Source organism: Schistocerca piceifrons, chromosome 2, assembly GCF_021461385.2.
Source record: "Schistocerca piceifrons isolate TAMUIC-IGC-003096 chromosome 2, iqSchPice1.1, whole genome shotgun sequence".
Lineage (NCBI taxonomy): Eukaryota > Metazoa > Arthropoda > Insecta > Orthoptera > Acrididae > Schistocerca > Schistocerca piceifrons.
This window is the reverse complement of record NC_060139.1, coordinates 111,181,196-111,200,079: the sequence shown is the minus strand read 5'-3', so window position 1 is coordinate 111,200,079 and position 18,884 is coordinate 111,181,196. Positions and strand designations below refer to the sequence as shown.

Below are 18,884 nucleotides of genomic sequence, written 5' to 3'. Positions count from 1 at the left end.
ATACCCAATATATTGTCGCATAGTATGCTCTATAACAAGACAGCTGTGACCTTGGTACCTGTTTCACCACACATGCCATATGGATTTCCCCCCCCCCGACACCAGTTTCTCAGAATTCCGCCGGTGGAAACTGGTGTTAAAACACGTCCTTGGTTCTCGCCGTCCAACTCGCATTAAATTACTTTAATTTCTTTGGACCCAGCGTCAGTAACTATTGCTTTCTTCACTCCCTTTTACTTTTCTATATCTTTTATTTGCTGACCTGACTATTTTTCCATACCCCCTACATCCACCACATATAATCTACTTACAAGCAGAGGTCCCCCGTGGTGCGAATGACTTTTTGAAACTATCTATATGGTGATGTAGGTTAAGAACCCAGGGATCACATATTGCAGCCATTCACCCTGATGTGCCCACATTTGCGAGTAATTAATGACTTTGATCATCATTTTTATTCGGTTAAATGATTTAAATGTAATTTTTTAATTCCATTCCTTTGTCACATACTTTTAATCGTAATATCAACTTCTTTTTTTGGAAGTCTTTGTTCATGTTTTTAATTAATTTTATGTATTAATTTCTTTTGTTTTATTGTCCTGTTTCTTTGTCCATGTTATTGTGTTCATTATATCTATTTCTCATCTTTGCTTGAATTTCATTCTACTCATAAACCCGTCTTTCATTTAAACTTACATCCAAGTTATTTTGTCCCTACTGCAACAGGTATTTAGGATACATTTAAATGTTTGTATATTAATTACCGTGAGGAAAAAAACTGCACACCTGGTATCAAAACACATTATCAAACCACTGCACAGATATAAACAGATTATTTCGTCTTTTCTTTTTAAACTGACAGATTGGAATTTTCAAATAACTGAATATTATAATAGAAAAAAATATAATTAAATTCATATTCACAAAAATTCCAATTGGAAAATGAATGATATAAAAGACTGAAACAAACGGAAAAGTTCATATGATGATTTAAGTGATAGGACAAAGGAATAGAATAAAAAATTACATTTAAACCAATTAATTGAATAAAAATAATGATCAAAGTAATTTTGATAAAGATTCAAAAATTAACAAAAAGTTTGCACACCTGGCAAGACTCAAACCCACAACTTCCTGCATGGGACATTGTTATCCTATCAATTACACCACACAATCAGGCTATATAACAGACCTTTTTTAACACTATTGAGTGTCACACAAAACATGGATTTTTTTTTTCATCGATTACTTGCAAATGAGAGCCCAACAGGGTGACTGACTGCAGTGTGTGATACCTCAGATCTTTACCAGAATCACCGTACAGATAGTTTTAAAAAGTCAATCGCACATTTGGGAACCTCTCCTTGTTATCTTTCTGCTCTTATTTATTACTGCATGATGTTTGGTCAGTAATCTGTGCCTTGCTTATTACCTTATCTTTCACCTTAATCTCTCAGGTCTTCAAATCTCATCTGGTGCAGTCCCCAACAATGTGGTTCCTTCACATCTCATCCAGTACGTCTTCCCTGACCCAGGGTTGTAGGCAACTTTCCTGTAATTCTCCGCATTTCCTAAACCTCATTAGTCCTTTTTCCCTCATCCCTATTCTTTCCCCTTCAACACTCTTGCCAGAAGAAAAAGCTCCTGGCTCCAAAAGCTTGCACATTTCCTTAAATCTTAAATGTGTTAACTACTGCTGTCACCTGGTGAATAGATTCTTTTTTATCTATCTAATTATATCATATTTTCAAAAACTGATTATTTTCATTGATATATTGGTCACTGCAACTATGGCTTAACATACTGCAATACTGCTGACTGTATTGTTCAGGATACCACAAGAGTCATGTGAATATGGAAATAATGGATTTAGGTGCATGCATGACCTCAATGGCTCCTGCAGCTAGTGCCCGAGAGGACAGACATATTGTTCACTTGGCTATGCGGGAACGTACAACCACGTCACGGACCATAAGTCATGAAATGTGCTTGTTTTCAGCAGGCCAAACAACTACATGGACAATGTCACACCATCTGGATCACCACAGAGAGTCAACAAGGCTACAAGTGTTACAGCTCCCCTTCACTCGGAAGCAGAGACAAGCATGCCTACAGTGATGTGCCCAATAACAATACTGCACTCCAGAGTGGTATCACATCATCTGCTCAACAACACAGCATGCTGACCTGACCTTCCTCAATATAGAGGATATTCAGCTACTGCCCTAGCTGACATGTTTTCCATATTTCTCACCCAGTGAAAACATCTACTCATGAGTTGTCATGTGCCACCATTGGGTAGCCATTGTGAATGATGAAGTCTGGCAGAGAGTTGAAGCAGCACGGAATGATGCACCTGTATGTGTCATTTAAGCTCAATTCAAGTCAATGTCCAGTCAGTATGTTGCTCTCATTGTTGCCAGATGAGGCAGCTCTGTGTACTAAATTTTGCATCCTGTACACCTCAAAATTGTCCATAAATTTAATCATGTAATCCTACTACATGACATATGCTTGATACGTTAAGTTTTATTATTTTCTACCCTTCTTGATGCTGAAATTCTTATGACCAGCAGTGTATATGCACAGAATCTTCTCAAGAAAGTAGCAGAACTGGAAGCAAACACCAAAACATTTCTAAAGTGATACAGCAATTCCGAACAATAACATAATGCTTATTTTATGACAATGATCAGTTTTACATGCATTTGAGGGAGGGGCAGGTCATCCAGACCCAAGATGAAAGAGGCCTACCTACTGGGAGGACAAGAGAAGAACAAAAGAAAACAGTAAATTTTGTAACTACTTGATAAATTGCCTGACTAGCTACCCTAAGCTTTATTCATTCGTACTTGTTCTCAGGAGAAGAGAATAGTACAAATAGCAAGTCTAATACTCTAATTAGCATCCCTTCAAAGCAGAATACAGCACAGTGTAACCACCATTATAAAATACTTGCTTTGCCTGGTTGAGATACTGTATGAACCTCTCAGTCACATCATATCATCAAAATGAAACAAGCGGATGACTAAAGTAACATACAAAACACAACATAATTAAAGCAAAATGAAGAACAACCTCAAGGAGAAAAAGAAAAACAACTGGTAATGAGGTGAAAATGCTATTTGGGAACTACAAGAATACTCCGCAGCAAAATGTAAATGACAATAGGGATACAAGCAATTTAAAGACTCAAGAATATATATACAACTGACATTAATCTATGTTCAACTTGTGACAGATGATAAAGCAAAGAATTAGAAGTATTTAATGTCTTACCTACATCCACACTATGAGGGTTGCTTGTTTCTATTGAAGTATCAACATTTCTTGTTGGACCAGTTTCACTGTTTTCATCTATATTTGAAAATGGTTTAATAACTTTTGCTTTGTCATCATCACAAATCACTTCCCACTTCACAGTAACTGCCTCATTATCAACGCGCAGCAGACGTTTCACCTCTTTTTCAATTTCTGGAGCTTCAACATACTTTTTTTTAAGTGTTTTACGAAAACGACGCTTCCTAACATTTTTAAGTGGTGGTGTTATTCCGTGTGGCCACAGAAACTTTTTGTCAACTTTATTTGGATCCTTCTTTTTTGTTTTGACGGGACCCTCTTCCTCTGGAGTCTGATCATCTTCTTCCTTACAAATTAATATCTATGAAACAAATGAAGAGCAACATATTATCCACATGAGTAAGACACAGTAACAAGAGATACATTTAATTTAAAATTTACCTGGCATATATCAGCAGTCTTATAAAAGCTCTTGTTGTCAATGGTTTTCAGTGACTCCACTATGGATGGCAAATCCATTATCTATATCCACATAAAAAAAAGAAAAAAATTGGATGAAAAAGAAAGTACTATGCATATTTTGTTAGTACTCTAAAGCAAAAATCCAATTATAAATGAAAAGACAAGTTACGCTATCAATGCCAGTTAGTTTGATAGGACAAGGTGACCATTTACAATGTTGCACATTTTACAAGCTAACAACAAACAATGTAAAATTATGAATAACAACAGATGATGATAACTGTCAAATGAATGAAGATAGGATGGTGATAGTAAATACCTCAATTAATACTTTAAAAACCTAATGAATACTTTAACACTGTCACAAGAGAATCACACAAACCAAAGTCATAAAAAGATGATGTACAGCTATATGTACCATATTTTACTGACTATAAGACACTACAGACTATAAGCCGCACCTTAATTTTCAAGCAATTTTTTTAACATAACATTTTTTATCATTTTTATTATTGGATTGCAAAGCCAGACTAGAAAAATTCTTACGTTTATAAAATCAAAACTGATCTCTTAAAACCCCTGAAAATTGTTATCTGAACTTTCTTCTTCTTCTTCTTCTTCTTCTCCTTCTTCTTCATCAATGTCCACTTCATATATAAGATGATCTTCACGGCCATCGACAGTGTTACTTATGCTGCACTTCTTGAAAGATTCAACAATAATGTCTTCTTTCACTCTAGGCCATGACTGTTTTATCCACTGACACACTTGGTTGATTGTGGGTCATTTTAAAGCTCTCTTCAGCATGAATTCACATTGTGTTACATCAATTTCCATTTGTTCCATTCCTCTGTCATATACACTTTAAATGGTTAATTTATTAAGACTTCAAGAGTTGCAATTGTGAAATGTCCTCCCAGAATAACACCAAGCTCTGTATTTCTCTGTCTCAATTCCTGTTTCACAGAATTTTTCAAATGACTGCTAAACTGATCTAGCACAAGGTGAGAACTCTTCTTCAATAAAGCACCTTTCCTTCTCTCCCACAGTCTGACAATCCATAATTTCATACCAGCGTGGTCCATTCAGCCCTTGTCATATATATGAACAACAACATTGGGCAATATGTCAGAAGGTTTTTGCATTGTTTTGTGCTTGAAAATGATCACTCAATTACGTTGAATTTTTTCATGTCCACTGGTTGTTATAGTTACACTTCTAGCACCTTTCATGGCAACAGTTCTGTTATGCAGAACATAAAATGTCAGAGGTGATTTGCCCATATTTGCTATTTACAATGGTTTTTCAATGTGGAATAATAATGCAATGGAAAGACAACATCTTTTCTTCATACCCTTGAGGCATTTTCTGAGGTATTTTGGTTTTGGTTTGCTTGCTAAGTCCATGATGTTTCATAAACCTGTAGCACCAGCCAACTCCACCCCTAAAGTCTGTCAAGTTCCACTGCAGTGCTAGTTTACAAGCATGTATTTGAATCATTTTTGTATTAATTCCAATGACATTTTGATGATGTCCTTGAATACATTTCAAATTTTGGCCACTTTGCACTCAGTCCTCTATTTGCACATTAGTCTTCCTCATTTTTTTCAGTTCTTCGTTAGTAGCCCATCAATCACAAAAAGTTTTTTCTGTTGGTGGAGGGCCAAAATGCCGCTAAGCTGCTCTGCTACCACGTTCATCTGCATATGCTATTACTTTCAATTTATAGCCTGCATCAAATGTATATCTTTTACTTTTCCAATTACAAAACCTACTACTAATAAAAATATTGCATTGTTACTGATAACACAAATCACTTTAAATTCTAATGCACTGGCACTGTATACCGCAATGAAGCTTCATAGACTAGACAAGTGTTGTGGGTTTGTGATGGCAGGGAGGGAGGCAGACAGTATTAACAAGCTTGTGAATCACTGCAACTTATGTCCGTTGCATCGGTGCACTGCTGCTGCCAGTTGAATCCGATGTTGCCACATAGAAACAGATTTCCTGTGGCATTTAATATATGGACATTTTTAAGTCTGGCAGCAATTTTAAATCAAACACTGAACTTTTTTACATTAATTTAGAGTATAAGCTGCATCTGAGTTTTGGAGGCAATTTTTCAAAGAGAAAAGTGTGTCTTATAGTCTGTAAAATATGGTATACATTTTTTTAAATTATTTATAGTTCTTGTTTTAAAGAAGAAATTAATACAAAAAGTCACTTCCATTTCTTATGCGGCTACCCACAAGTTTACATTAAAGGTGAGTGGTAATTTGCCTTCCCAATCAGACTTAAATAATAATTCTGAAAGCACACTATATACAAAAGCCTAGTACACAAAGTATAAATGAATGTCACTATAAACTCCTTCACCAGGGCTCTAAAATAACCTAACATAACTATGTGCCAAACATTATGAAAGACACATGACAAAATTTGTATTATAATAATGGAAATTACAGGATAGAAACATGTGTTGAATACAAAATTTATGATGGTCACATCATTAAGCTCAATTCATTGTAATTTAAATATAATAATGAAGTATGAACGAAGGAAGTAATACGAGTCACCAGAACTTGAAATGTTTCAGACATATACCATAAAGAGACACATAAGGTGACATACACAGCTGTGCAGTTTTCTTTTTTTAAGAAAAACAAGAGATGCACCACAAAGGAATTATCTGAATCTGCAGGCATGGTACGTACAAACAAATGATTATAATTTTCAAAGAACTGGATGATTTATTCAGGAGCTCCACAAACTGATTAAGTCGATAGCATGTTGGTCCACCTCTGGCCCTTATGCAAGCAATTATTCAGCTTGGCACAGGCTGATAGATTTGTTGGATGTCCTGCTGAGGAATGTTGGAGCAAATTCTGTCCCACTGGAAAGTTACATCATCCAAATCCCAAGATGGTTGGAGAGCCCTGCCCATAATGTTCCACACGTTCTCAACTGGGGAGAGATCTGGTGACCTTTCTGACCAAGATAGGATTTGGTAAGCCCAAAGACAAGCAGTCAAGACTCTCGTCATATGTGGACAAGTATTATTTTGCTGAAATGTAAGCCCAGGATGGGTTGCCATTAAGGGCAACAAAACATACTGTACATCTGTGCTGTAAGGGTGTTATGGATGTCAACCAAAGGGTTCTTCCTATCAAAAGAAATGCTATCCCAGACCATTGCTCCTGGATGTTGGATTGTACAATGGACAACAGTCAGGTTGGTATAACACCACAGTCTGGGGCATCTCCAGATGCATCTTTGGCCTGGAATATCATGGACTGGAGCAGAACTGTCTTCAGCGATGAGTCCTGCTTCAAACTTTACCCCGATGACATCAGCAAAAGTCTATTTGTATAAAACTTCCTGAAGGAGCAATTATCTGAAAAATATGGTATTTATAGTGCACATATACTGATGTAGCAACTGATTTAAGCTGTTGGTGTGGGGACAAGGCAAGGAATGTTATTACAAACATCTTCAACTCATCTTTAGCACTCTACTCACTAAAGTTTCCCTCCTTGTCACAATCACACGTACACGTACAAAACACTTTTTTCAATGTACAGGCATAAAAACCAATAAATAAATGTCATTTATCCATTAGATTTCTTTCTTTCTTTTTCTTTGGCACTAGAGCCCTTCAAAGACCCTCGCCTACACAACAATATGCCTGCATGCATCTCTGTTTTCTGCTTTTCCATAAGATCTCCCCATCTTGGTAAGGTCAGTCAAGAAACTGTCCAGCCATCTTGCTCCTGGTCAGCCTTTCCTTATGGACTGAGATTTTTTTTTTTTTTTTTTTTTTTTTAAAAAAAGTCCTCTTGTACAAGCTACAATAATTCATGGTTGTATCTTACTCTCCAATGCCCTGCCTCTCTCACAAGCCCATATATATTTTTTAATGCCCCCAGGCTGTATATATCTCCTTCTGTCATCGTCCACATTTCCAACCAATTTGTAACAACTCGTCATATAAGGGAATGGTACAATCTCAACTTTGTTGTTCTTGTAATTAGAGAATTCTTGAATATCTAGAAGTTTCCACAACAGGCATTATTTCTTGCTTGTATCCTTTCCCTAATATATTTTCTCATATTATTATTACTGGTTAAAAAGACACATCGGTAATGGAAACAGCTGGCACCTTTAAAACATTGATTAGAGGCCTTCATGTCATTTGGTGTTGTTCTAGCCTTTTAACTGGACATTGTTACATGTTTTGTCTTGTTTTTGATTTTAGCGAGTCCAATTTGTGTTCCTTCGGCTTCCATTACTTCACATTTCTTTAAAGGTATTTACACCTCTTGCCAAAATTACTGTATCTTCTGCATATGCACATGCTTGACTGCATTTAATCATAATCATAATCATAACTGTAACTGTCTCATCTATTTTTTGCGTCAGACTATGCAATGCTAAGTCCTATATTTCAGCAAAGAGATATCACCCTGCTTCACTCCAGCTGTAAAGTTAACGTTCTTGGTCATTTAGTTATTCACGTTAATTCCTGCCTTTGTGTCCTTCCTTGTTGATAGAACTAGTCTTCTTCATAGATAACAAATTCTGCCAGTGCTTTGTACCCAAGTGCTTTGTATGCAAGTAATTCCATCAGCATGTACCTTGAGCCATGGAAACTGAGTCAATCCTGTTGACAAATCACAAGGCTTCGAATCTGGAATATTTAAATTAATATAAATAATGATATTTCCACTAGCAGATAATATATTGTTTGTAAGAACCTGCTTCTTTCATTTTTCGAAGACTATAATATTTTAATGTTCTGAATCTAAGTAAAGATAGATATTTACTGAACTCGATGCCAAGTTCTAAATCACATCTTGAATTTATAGCACTCTATCACCTACCTTAGCAGGCATCAACCAATGGTCTACTCTAACTTCACCATATCTCATGTCATTTTCAAGCTTAATTGAAAGTCTGTCCTTAAGGTGAACAACCCCACTCCTAATAGCTTCACGTAGCACTTTTGCTGGTTCCTGGAACAGAATATGTTGAAAGTGAGATCACTGAAAATAATACTCAGCATACAGAGAAAAGAATGAGAAGGTATACAAATTCATCATCTACAAAACATTCGTCACAACACTATCAATTATTTAAGAATTGTTCGTGTTTGAAAAAAGGAGGAGACAGATTTCTTAGACTTCTGTAGCTCCCCCCCCCCTTTTTTTAAAATTAAAAACCACCTGTGAATGGGTTAATTAGTTGTATTTTGAAGAAAAAAAATACAAAAACAAATTTTAGTGCAGATCACTATTGATAACACAGTTGAGTGATGTCAATATTATCCTTAGAGAAGCGAGTCCGTCCCACTATCTGTCAACGTTTTCTAACAATCTATGATCAATTATTTAATACTTTACCACGAAAGTCAAGTAATTAAACTAAAATGAATAATATAATGTTAACTGTTGCAATACAAAAGCCCAATGAAAGAGGAACTAATACTTACGACATGTAATCTCTGGTACACATTCCACATCAAATTAAATGATCATACTACACATCTAATCCTTCCATCACACACTTACAACTTCTGTGCATTGTTAAGAATGTGAGACGAAAACAATAACAGAAAGCGAGAAGGTTTTGTGCTTCTAGGAGAACATAGCCTTGCTATCTTTCTGAGTAAAAAAAGAAGAAGAAGAAGAAGAAAGAAACCAATTCTGTATTATTTCATGTGACTGTACAATAAATCAGAAGAGAGATGGAGCAACACATGAGTTCTACGAGAGCTCTAAATGATTCTTGGAAATTACCACAAAACATGACCAACTGCCAATTACATATTGCTAAATGTCTTTCACGTTTGCTAAGGAACCAGAATACAAGATATTGCTGATGATGGGCATGCATCCGATTCTATATCAGCAATAAATAAATAAATAATATTATGAAAAGGATAGACTGCTACTCACCACAAAGATCACATGTTGAGTTGAACAGACAGGCACGACGTATGTAACAGTCTTTTTGTTGTGCCTGTCTGCAACTCAATATATCTTTAAGGTGAGTATAGGGATCTATCCTGTTCATAACATTGTTGACACTTCAACCTGGGTATTCCATTATTAAAATAATTAAATAAATAAGATTCTTTTGATGAACTACTATAAAAACTGTTTTTACAACAAAAAAGTGATGACGAGGCATCTTGAATGTTAGATTTTGTTTTGTTGCTGTATTCTAGCTTCCTATGTAGGAACAATATGAATTGTATTTCTCCTTGTTTTTCTACAGCAGCCTACAGTGTAAAGTTGGTTTTTGTTGACTGTTAATTATTTGAGTTTGAATCTTTTGCACCAGAGTTAACAACATGTTATGTTGTTGTTGTTGTTGTTATTGTGGTCTTCAGTCCTGAGACGGGTATGATGCAGCTCTCCGTGCTACCCTATCCTGTGCAAGCCTCATCATCTCGGAGTAACTACTGCAACCCACATCCTGAAACTGCTTAGTGTATTCATCTTGGTCTCCCTCTACGATTTTTACCCTCCACGCTTCCTTCCAATACTAAATCAGTGATCCCTTGGTGCCTCAGAGCATGTCCTACCAACCGATCCCTTCTTCTAGTCAAGTTGTGCCACAAATTCCTCTTCTCCCCAATTCTATTCACTACCTCCTCATTAGGTACGAGATCTACCCATCTGATCTTCAGCATTCTTCTGCAGCACCACATTTCAAAAGCTTCTATTCTCTGTCCAAACTATTTATCGTCCATATTTCACTTCCATAGATGGCTACACCCCACACAAATACCTCTCTGAAAAGACTTCCTGGCACTTAAATCTACACTCTATGTTAAAAAATTCCTCTTCTTCAGAAACGCTTTCCTTGCCATAGCCCATCTACATTTTATATCCTTTGTACTCTGACCATCATCAGTTATTTTGCTCCCCGAATAGCAAAACCCATCTACTAATTTAACTGTCTCATTACCTAAAATAATTCCCTCAGCATCATCTTATTTAATTCAACTACATTCCATTATCCTCATTTTGCTTTTGTTGATGTCCATCTTATATGAAATGATCATCACGATAAAATAAGATAAATCAGGACTCGCACAGAAAAATTTAAGTGCTCATTTTTCCCCGCACCCTGTTCGAGAGTGGAATGGTAGAGGCAGCTTGAATGTGGTTCATTGAACCCTCTGCCAGACACTTAATTGTGAATAGCAGAGTAATCACGTATATGTAGAGGTTTATCATCCTTTCAAGACACTGTCCATTCCATTCAACTGCTCTCCCAAGTCCTTTGCTGTCTCTGACCGAATTCCAATGTCATCGGCAAACCTGAAAGCTTTTATTTCTTCTCCATGGATTTCGATTCCTACTCCAAATTTTCCTTTTGTTTCCTTTACTGCTTGCTCAATATACAGATTGAATAACAATGGGGATTGGCTACAACTTTGTCTTACTCCCTTCTCAACCACTGCTTCCTTTTCATGCCCCTCAACTCTTATAACTGCAGTCTGGTTTCTGTACAAATTGTAAATAGCCTTTTGCTCCCTGTATTTTACCCCTGCCACCTTCAGAATTTGAAAGAGAGTATTCCAGTCAACAATGTCAAAAGCTTTCTCTAAGTCTACAAATGCTAGAAACATAGGTTTGCCTTTCCTTGACCTACATTCTACGATAAGTCAGAAGGGCCAGTATTGCCTCACGGGTTCCAATATTTGTACAGAACCCAAACTGATCTTCCCCAAGGTCGGCTTCTACAAGTTTTTCCATTCGTCTGTAAAGACTTCGTATTAGTATTTTGCAGCCGTGGCTTATTAAACTGATAGTTTGGTATTTTTCACATCTGTTGACACCTGCTTTCTTTGGGATTGGAATTATTATATTCTTCTTGAAGTCTGAAGGTATTTTGCCTATTTCATACATCTTGCTCACCAGATGGTAGAGTTTTGTCATAGCTGGCCCTCCCAAGACTATCAGTAGTTCTAATGGAATGTTGTATACTCACACAGCCTTTTTTTGACTTAAGTCTTTCAGTGCTCTGTCAAATTTTTCATTCAGTATCGTATCTCCCATTTCATCTTCATCTACGTTCTCTACCATTTCCATAATATTGCCTTCAAATACATCGCCCTTGTATAGACCCTCTATATTCTCCTTCCACTTTTCTGCTTTCCTTTCATTAATTACATACAAATATTCAATTATAAAAATGGTTTTCTGGTTATTTTAAAGCATCTAAAATTCTGTTATCAAGGGTCAAAGACATTAATTCAGCAAGAAGAAAATTTGGCAAGTAACCTCAGTAACTTCTAATTCTAAACTAAGTTTACTTTTACATTGGTCTTTACTATAATGCCACAGAATTGTGTCTGCAGCAATGCCAACATTCATTTCTTCAGCACAAAATTATTATTATTGACTCATAATCTCCCTCTACAAACAACTGCCACCAAAAATATTACAATGTGCCTTCCAAACTATCTCCGTGACAATAACTATTCTGTAATTTTGGTAACAAATCTGGCTCTTCAACTTTGATCCCCATCCTAATAAAGTCCTAAATCTGTAAAATCAATTATGAGACTACCACGCATAAGTATAAAATGAAATATAAGGCTACTGGTAGAAAGATGCTGAATGAAACATGTTTGGCAGTCACGAGAACAGTGCATGAAGTGTTCAGTGACTACCATAGCAGAATATTGTCAAATGATCTTTCATAAAACCCAATGTGCTATTAGCAAAAGCACCCACATCGGCCATCTGCTGCCATAGCACATTAATGTCAAATTTTGCTGCACTGCACTGTCCTAACGGATACATTCATCGTACACCCCATATTGATTTCTAAAGTTATTTCATGCAGTGTTCCTTGTCTGTATTATGAAAAGGATAGACTGTTACTAACTATATAGCAGAGGTGTTGAGTTGCAGATAGGTACAACAAAAAGACTGTCCAACAAATAAGCTTTTGGTCAAAAAGGCCTTCATCAGAATTATACAACGTACACATACACACTCATGCAAATGCAACTCACACACAAGTATCTCAGTACCTGGCTGCCGAAGTCAGAGTTGCTGGTGTTTTAGCAGTGAAACTACGAGGTGTGGCTAGAAAAAAACCGAACTAGTACTGGTGAAACAATAAAATGAATGCAATAAGGCTGAAAGTCGCGTGGCCTGTCACGTGACTCTCGCTCCGCCTACTGCTCGAGTTTCATCTGCCTCCTGCATTCAGTCTGCCCGTGGCGTCTGTTTTAAGTAGTTGACGTTTTGTCTGTGCATCGGAAAATGTTGAGTGTACAGAAAGAACAGCGTGTTAACATCAAACTTTGTTTCAAACTAGGAAAATCTGCAAGTGAAACGTTTGCAATGTTACGAAACTAAACGCCAATCGATGCATTGGAAAACTCCTGGTTCTCCACGACAAAAAAAAAGCACAAATGTCAAAATCGAAATTCAAGGCAATGATGATTGTTTTTTTTGACATCAAAGGGATTGTGCACATTGATTGGGTACCAGGGGGACAAACAGTGAATCAGCATTACTACATTAGCGTCCTGGCTACCCTACGTGAGCGAGTAAGGAGAAAACGGAACGATTTGTGGAGAAAAAAGTCATGGATCCTTCACCAAGACAATGCCCCAGCTCACAGTGCGTTGTCAGTGAAGACGTGTTTGGCAAAACACAACTTTCCCATCTTAGATCATCCACCCTACTCACCTGATTTGGCCCCCTGTGACTTCTTTCTTTTCCCTAAAGTCAAGTCAGCTTTGAAAGGAACTAGATTTGAGACTGTTGAAGCAGTAAAAGAAAAGCGACGGAAGTAATGTATGGACTTGCCGAAAATGATCTGCAGCATTGCCATGAACAGTGGAAAATTCGTATGGAGTGGTGTAGAGACCGAGGAGGAGAGTACATTGAAGGAGATAACATGAAATTGTAAATAATTGTAAATAAACGTTTTTTCCAGCATCAGTCTGGTTTTTTTCTAGCCGCACCTCGTATACACAAACACAGCTTCTCTCAGTCGTTAAGTGCACTGCATTATCTGTGATGAGAGTTAATGCCTGAAATTTGGTATTCTCAATACCCTATTTACAATGTGGATCTCGAGGTGCTGACTTCCCTAATGATATCCGAAACGGAATGTCCCATGTGTCTAGCTCTACCTACCATTTGTGGGGCCATAATCACATCAGAAGCTTTTCACATGAATTACCCGAGTACAAATGACAGCTCCGCAAATGCACTGCCCTTTTACACCTTGTATACATGATACTATCACCATCTGTACTTGTGCATGTTACTACTCCACGAGTTTTATCACGTCATTGAATATCAATGCCTAGCAGATAATATTAATAGTAACCTTCCACTTTTTGCTGATGATGCAGTTACAGTAGCGCTCAAAAATATTTTGTAGAAAGAATTATTTACAATTATATAAAGATAAGTCTGTAACAGAAAAAACTGCAAGTGGGTAACTGAGAAGTATGCAGTTATAATCCATTTACTACAAAACTATATTTAGTTTAAACAAAGTTATCTTACATCACAACAAAAATAACAATTCTTCTGGCTCAAAAATAATTTTTTGGTCTAACTATGTAAGAATAGAATAAAATTATTTTGGAATCTGAAGAACAAATCAGTATTTTGTTGCATATTCATGGGCTTTGGTCACAGCTGCACAACTGTTTGTCATTGAATCCACAAGCTTTTCTAATAGGTCAAGCGGGAGTTTCGGCCATTTGTCCAATAAGGCAGCAACAAACTGAAACTAGTTTGAGGAGCTTCCACAAAGAACAAGTCAATCCAGTGCATCACAGAGGTGTTGAGCTGGATTTAGATTTGCGCTCTGGCTTGGCCACCCCAAAAGTCAGATTTTTTTATCTGAAAAGTTTTTAAATGTCTGGGGGTGTGTTTTGAATCATCATAATGTTGAAATAGCCTATTACATGATGTATTATTTCTTCCATATGGAACAATTTTCTTTTCTGAAATGTCAGTGTACAGGAAATGACCCATTTTGTCTTTTATTGGAAGTACAGCACCAACCCCACTTCTAGAAAAACATCCCCATACCAAAACACTGCCACCATCATGCATAATGGTCGGTACCTGGTACTTTTCTTTTGTCACTTTGATTTTTTGGTTGACGTATATATGCACATCATCACAAGAAAATATATTAAACGTACTTTCATCACCATATGGAACCTTTGGTCAATCTGTAGCATTCCAAGTTTGATACTTCATTACAAACTCTATCCTGGTCTTCCTATTTCTTTGAATTTAGGAGTGGATTAAGTGATAGTCATCTACCATTTAAATCAGCTACTACTAGGCAACATTTTCAGTAGAGACATGTATGTTCAGTCCATGATGCTGCTCCAGATCATCTATAACTTGTCGAGCGATTTTCTTGGATCAACAGCTGAGTGCTTACAAACTGTTCTCTCCTCCATCACTGTTGTTTTTTGAGGACAACTTGCCCTTGGCTTATTGGCTACTCTTGATTCCTGTTTTTGCCATCAGATGCACACACTTTTTCATTTTAATATGTTATAGCAACACTAGACTGCAACGCCTAAGTGACAATAGTTGATGAGTAGTGTACCAGCAAAGCAGGTTAAAAAATACTTTTGAATTAAAGAAATATACCTGTGTACTTACATTGTTATTGTATGACCTTACTTAATATGCAACAGCAGCAGCATGAAGCTTTTGACAGAGTGACACAATTACTGTTGTCACTGCATGTGGACAGTACTGACAATATAATACAACTACAAAATAACTTTGAGCGCTACTGCATCTATAATGAAGTACTGTCTGCAAAATGGTGCACAAATATTCTCGTGGATTTTGATAATATTTCAAAGTTCTGCAAAGACTGGAAACTAATAGCCCGAAAACGTAAAATTTTGCATTTAATGAAATGAAAAAAGTAGTACCCTATGACTAAAAGTATCAATGAGTCACAGTTAGAACTGGTCAACTCATACAAATACTGGGTGTAACGCTCTGCATGGAATATGAAAAGGAAAGATAACATAGACTTGGTCACAGGTAAAGCAGATAGCAGACTCCTATTTATTGCTGGAATACTAGAAAAAATGCGATCAGTCTACAAAGGACTTGTGTACTCACTCGTGCAACTCATCCTACAATTTTGCTCAAGTGTGTGAGATCTGTACCAAATAGGGCTAACACGATATTCAACGTATACAGAAAAGAGCAGTATGAATTATCACAGGTTTGTATGACCAAAGGCAGAATGACTGAGAGATGTTGAAGAAACTGAACTGGCACACACTTGAAGTTAGAAACAAACTATCCCGAGAACGACTACTTAAAAAATTTCAAGAAATGGCTCCATGTGATGACTCTAGGAATACACTAAAATTCCCTATGTAACATTTCCATATGGATTAGATTAATTACAACATGCACAGACGCATTTAAACAGTCATTCTTTCTGTGCTCCATACATGAATGGAATGGAAGGAATCAATAATAACTGGTACAATGGGAAGTACCCTTGGCCTTGCACGTCACAGTGGTTTGCGCTTTATAGTCGTAGATATACATTTAAGCTTTGTTTTATACAACATACACTTATGCTTTGTTTTATACATATTGCACAATATGTCACTGTTTCTTTATAAGTTTCTTTCTGAGACTGCATACATAGTGGGTCTCTCCCATCATGAACTGTCCAACTACGCAACAGAATTTTGTAAGACTTAGAATCTAAACCTTTTGACAAGTTACAAGTTGGACAACAGTTCTAACTGTCAAAAGACACAAAAGGGGGGCAATAAGAGAGGAAGGAGCGGAAATATGGAAGCGTCCGATCCCGTCCGTTTGCTTTGACCCATGACGTCACAAATATGGCGGAAACAACCATAAACCATGATTCCAATATTGCGCATATAAAGTCATTACGTACACATTATGAGGACGAGAATACATCGAAAAACAAACACACACACGTTCCACAAACAGCCTAATGACACTAACAGGACAAGTGCGGGAAATAGGTGGGTTTTGGGTAGGGACAAACTAAATATAAACAAATTGAGACACCCACTCCCATACAAAACGACGAAAAAAACAGACAAAACTCCCCAAATACCACTAACACAATATCATCTGGAATCGGACACTTCCCTTGATCTATATAGCTCAACAGCAGCTCCCGATCCCATAAATTTGGACCTAACACTTCCCTTGACCTATACAGCTCAAAAACATCTCCCAATACCAACATTCACAGCCACACATTGGGATCAAACACTTCCCTTGACCTGTTATCCTTACGACAGTTCCACATACAGCTAGTCCGAGACGCCGGAACTTTAAGTAAGCCTCATTTCTTCACGACAAACTGAACACTTCACGACTTCATCCAAAAACCTGAATAGTTGAAGAAATTTTATTAGAGAAAACGCACTGTCCCCCATCATAGCAGACAACCGAAAACTGTTGACCCTGTCAGTCATATCCATACCTACCAAAGACATAAAAAAAAGCAATTTACCAAAATTCACACACGATGCCACACTCGCAAACTAAACCAAAAATATCACCTAACACACCACCAGGGAGCACCACTGATCGCATCAAAACGACACCTACAAACACGCCACTCTCACAAACTAAATTCCGCGCCGTAGTGACGTCACACATCACAACAGCCTTACGTCACAGGTCAAAGCCGACGGGTGGGATCGGACACTTTGGTCGACCCGAAGGAACGAGACAGGGTTATAGCCTCTCCCTTACATTATTCAATCTAAAAAGTCCAGGGGGGGGGGGGGGGGGACACTTTAATTTTTGCATTATGAAAAGGATAGATTAAACAACATCCATACACAGCCCATGCTCCTAACCCCTTGCCTCGCGGCTTATACCCTTGTAATAGACCTAGATGCAAACCCTGCCCCATACACCCTCTCACCACCACCTACTCCAATCTGGTGACAGGCATCACCTATCCCATCAAAGGCTGGGCTACCTGTGATACCAGTCATGACCTATAAGCTGAGCTGCAACCATTGTGCCATATTTTTCATGGGCATGACAACCAACAAGCTTGTCTATCCGCATGAATGGCCACTGACAGCCTGTGGCCGAGAAACAGCTGGACCACCCATTTGCTGAGTATGCTGCACAACACAATGTTCTCCACTTCAATGATTGCTTCACAGCCTGTGCCATCTGGATCCTTTACACCAACACCACCTTTTTCTGCAATGCACCTGGGAACTCTCCCTACAATATATCCTACGTTCCTATAACCCTCCTGGCATCAACCTTCATTAGTTGCTGCCCTTTGCTCACGTGTCCCCTTCCTTGTTCCCATTCCAGCACAACACAGCCCTCTATTCCACCGACGCACCTAGCTGCAGTACCCTCTCTGCATTATATCCCTGTATGCTCCCACAAGCAGCACTTTACCGTGTCCCACCCCTAGCCTGCTATCCCTCCTCCTCCCTACCCCAGCCTCCTCACTCTCAGCACCCAGTTTGCTTCTCCCATCATGCACTGCTGTTCTCAGTCTGACCTACGCAGCCAGAAACTGTGGTCATGGGTGTTGTCTAATTCTGATGAAGGCTGTTTAGACGAAAGCTCTGTTTGACAGTCTTTTCATTGAGCCTATCTGCAACTCAGCGTCTCTGCTATATTGTGAGTAGCAACTACCCTTTTCATAATTTGGTGAAAAAGGGTAGATTGCCACTAACCATACACTGGAGATGAGTCACAGACAGGCGCAACAAAAAGATTTCTAAACAAGTAAGTTTTCCACCAAAAGGCCTCCTTGTAATTACGAGGGGCGTTTGAAGAGTCCGTGCAAAGTCCAAGAGATAGCACCACCGGCACGTATCGAGATCAGGTTAAGTTAATAGCATCTTTGGAAAGAACACACACAGAGTTTCAGCCATATTGGTCTATTTCTTTGTGTTTGGCATTCATGTGAATCAAGGAAGTCGAGTGATTGTCAAAAAATGGACGAAAAAGAATTTCGTGTGGAGATTAAACATTACTTTATGAAAGGCAAAATGCCTCAGGAGACTAGAGAGATGCTTGATAAACATTACGGTGACTCTGCAC

At 37.8% G+C, this 18,884-nt stretch overlaps 1 protein-coding gene across 1 annotated transcript in view; it reads right to left on the bottom strand.

Annotated features, from left to right (window-relative positions):
• Positions 1 to 18,884, bottom strand: part of LOC124776954 (transcription initiation factor TFIID subunit 7) — an 80,349-nt gene that overhangs the window by 59,676 nt on the left and 1,789 nt on the right. Inside the window, exons 2-4 of the mRNA XM_047252186.1 lie at positions 8,646 to 8,777; positions 3,742 to 3,822; positions 3,280 to 3,661 (exon numbers count right to left, since the gene is read on the bottom strand). Coding sequence (XP_047108142.1) covers positions 3,280 to 3,661; positions 3,742 to 3,822; positions 8,646 to 8,777 — 595 coding nt within the window. The remainder of the gene's footprint in view (positions 1 to 3,279; positions 3,662 to 3,741; positions 3,823 to 8,645; positions 8,778 to 18,884) is intronic.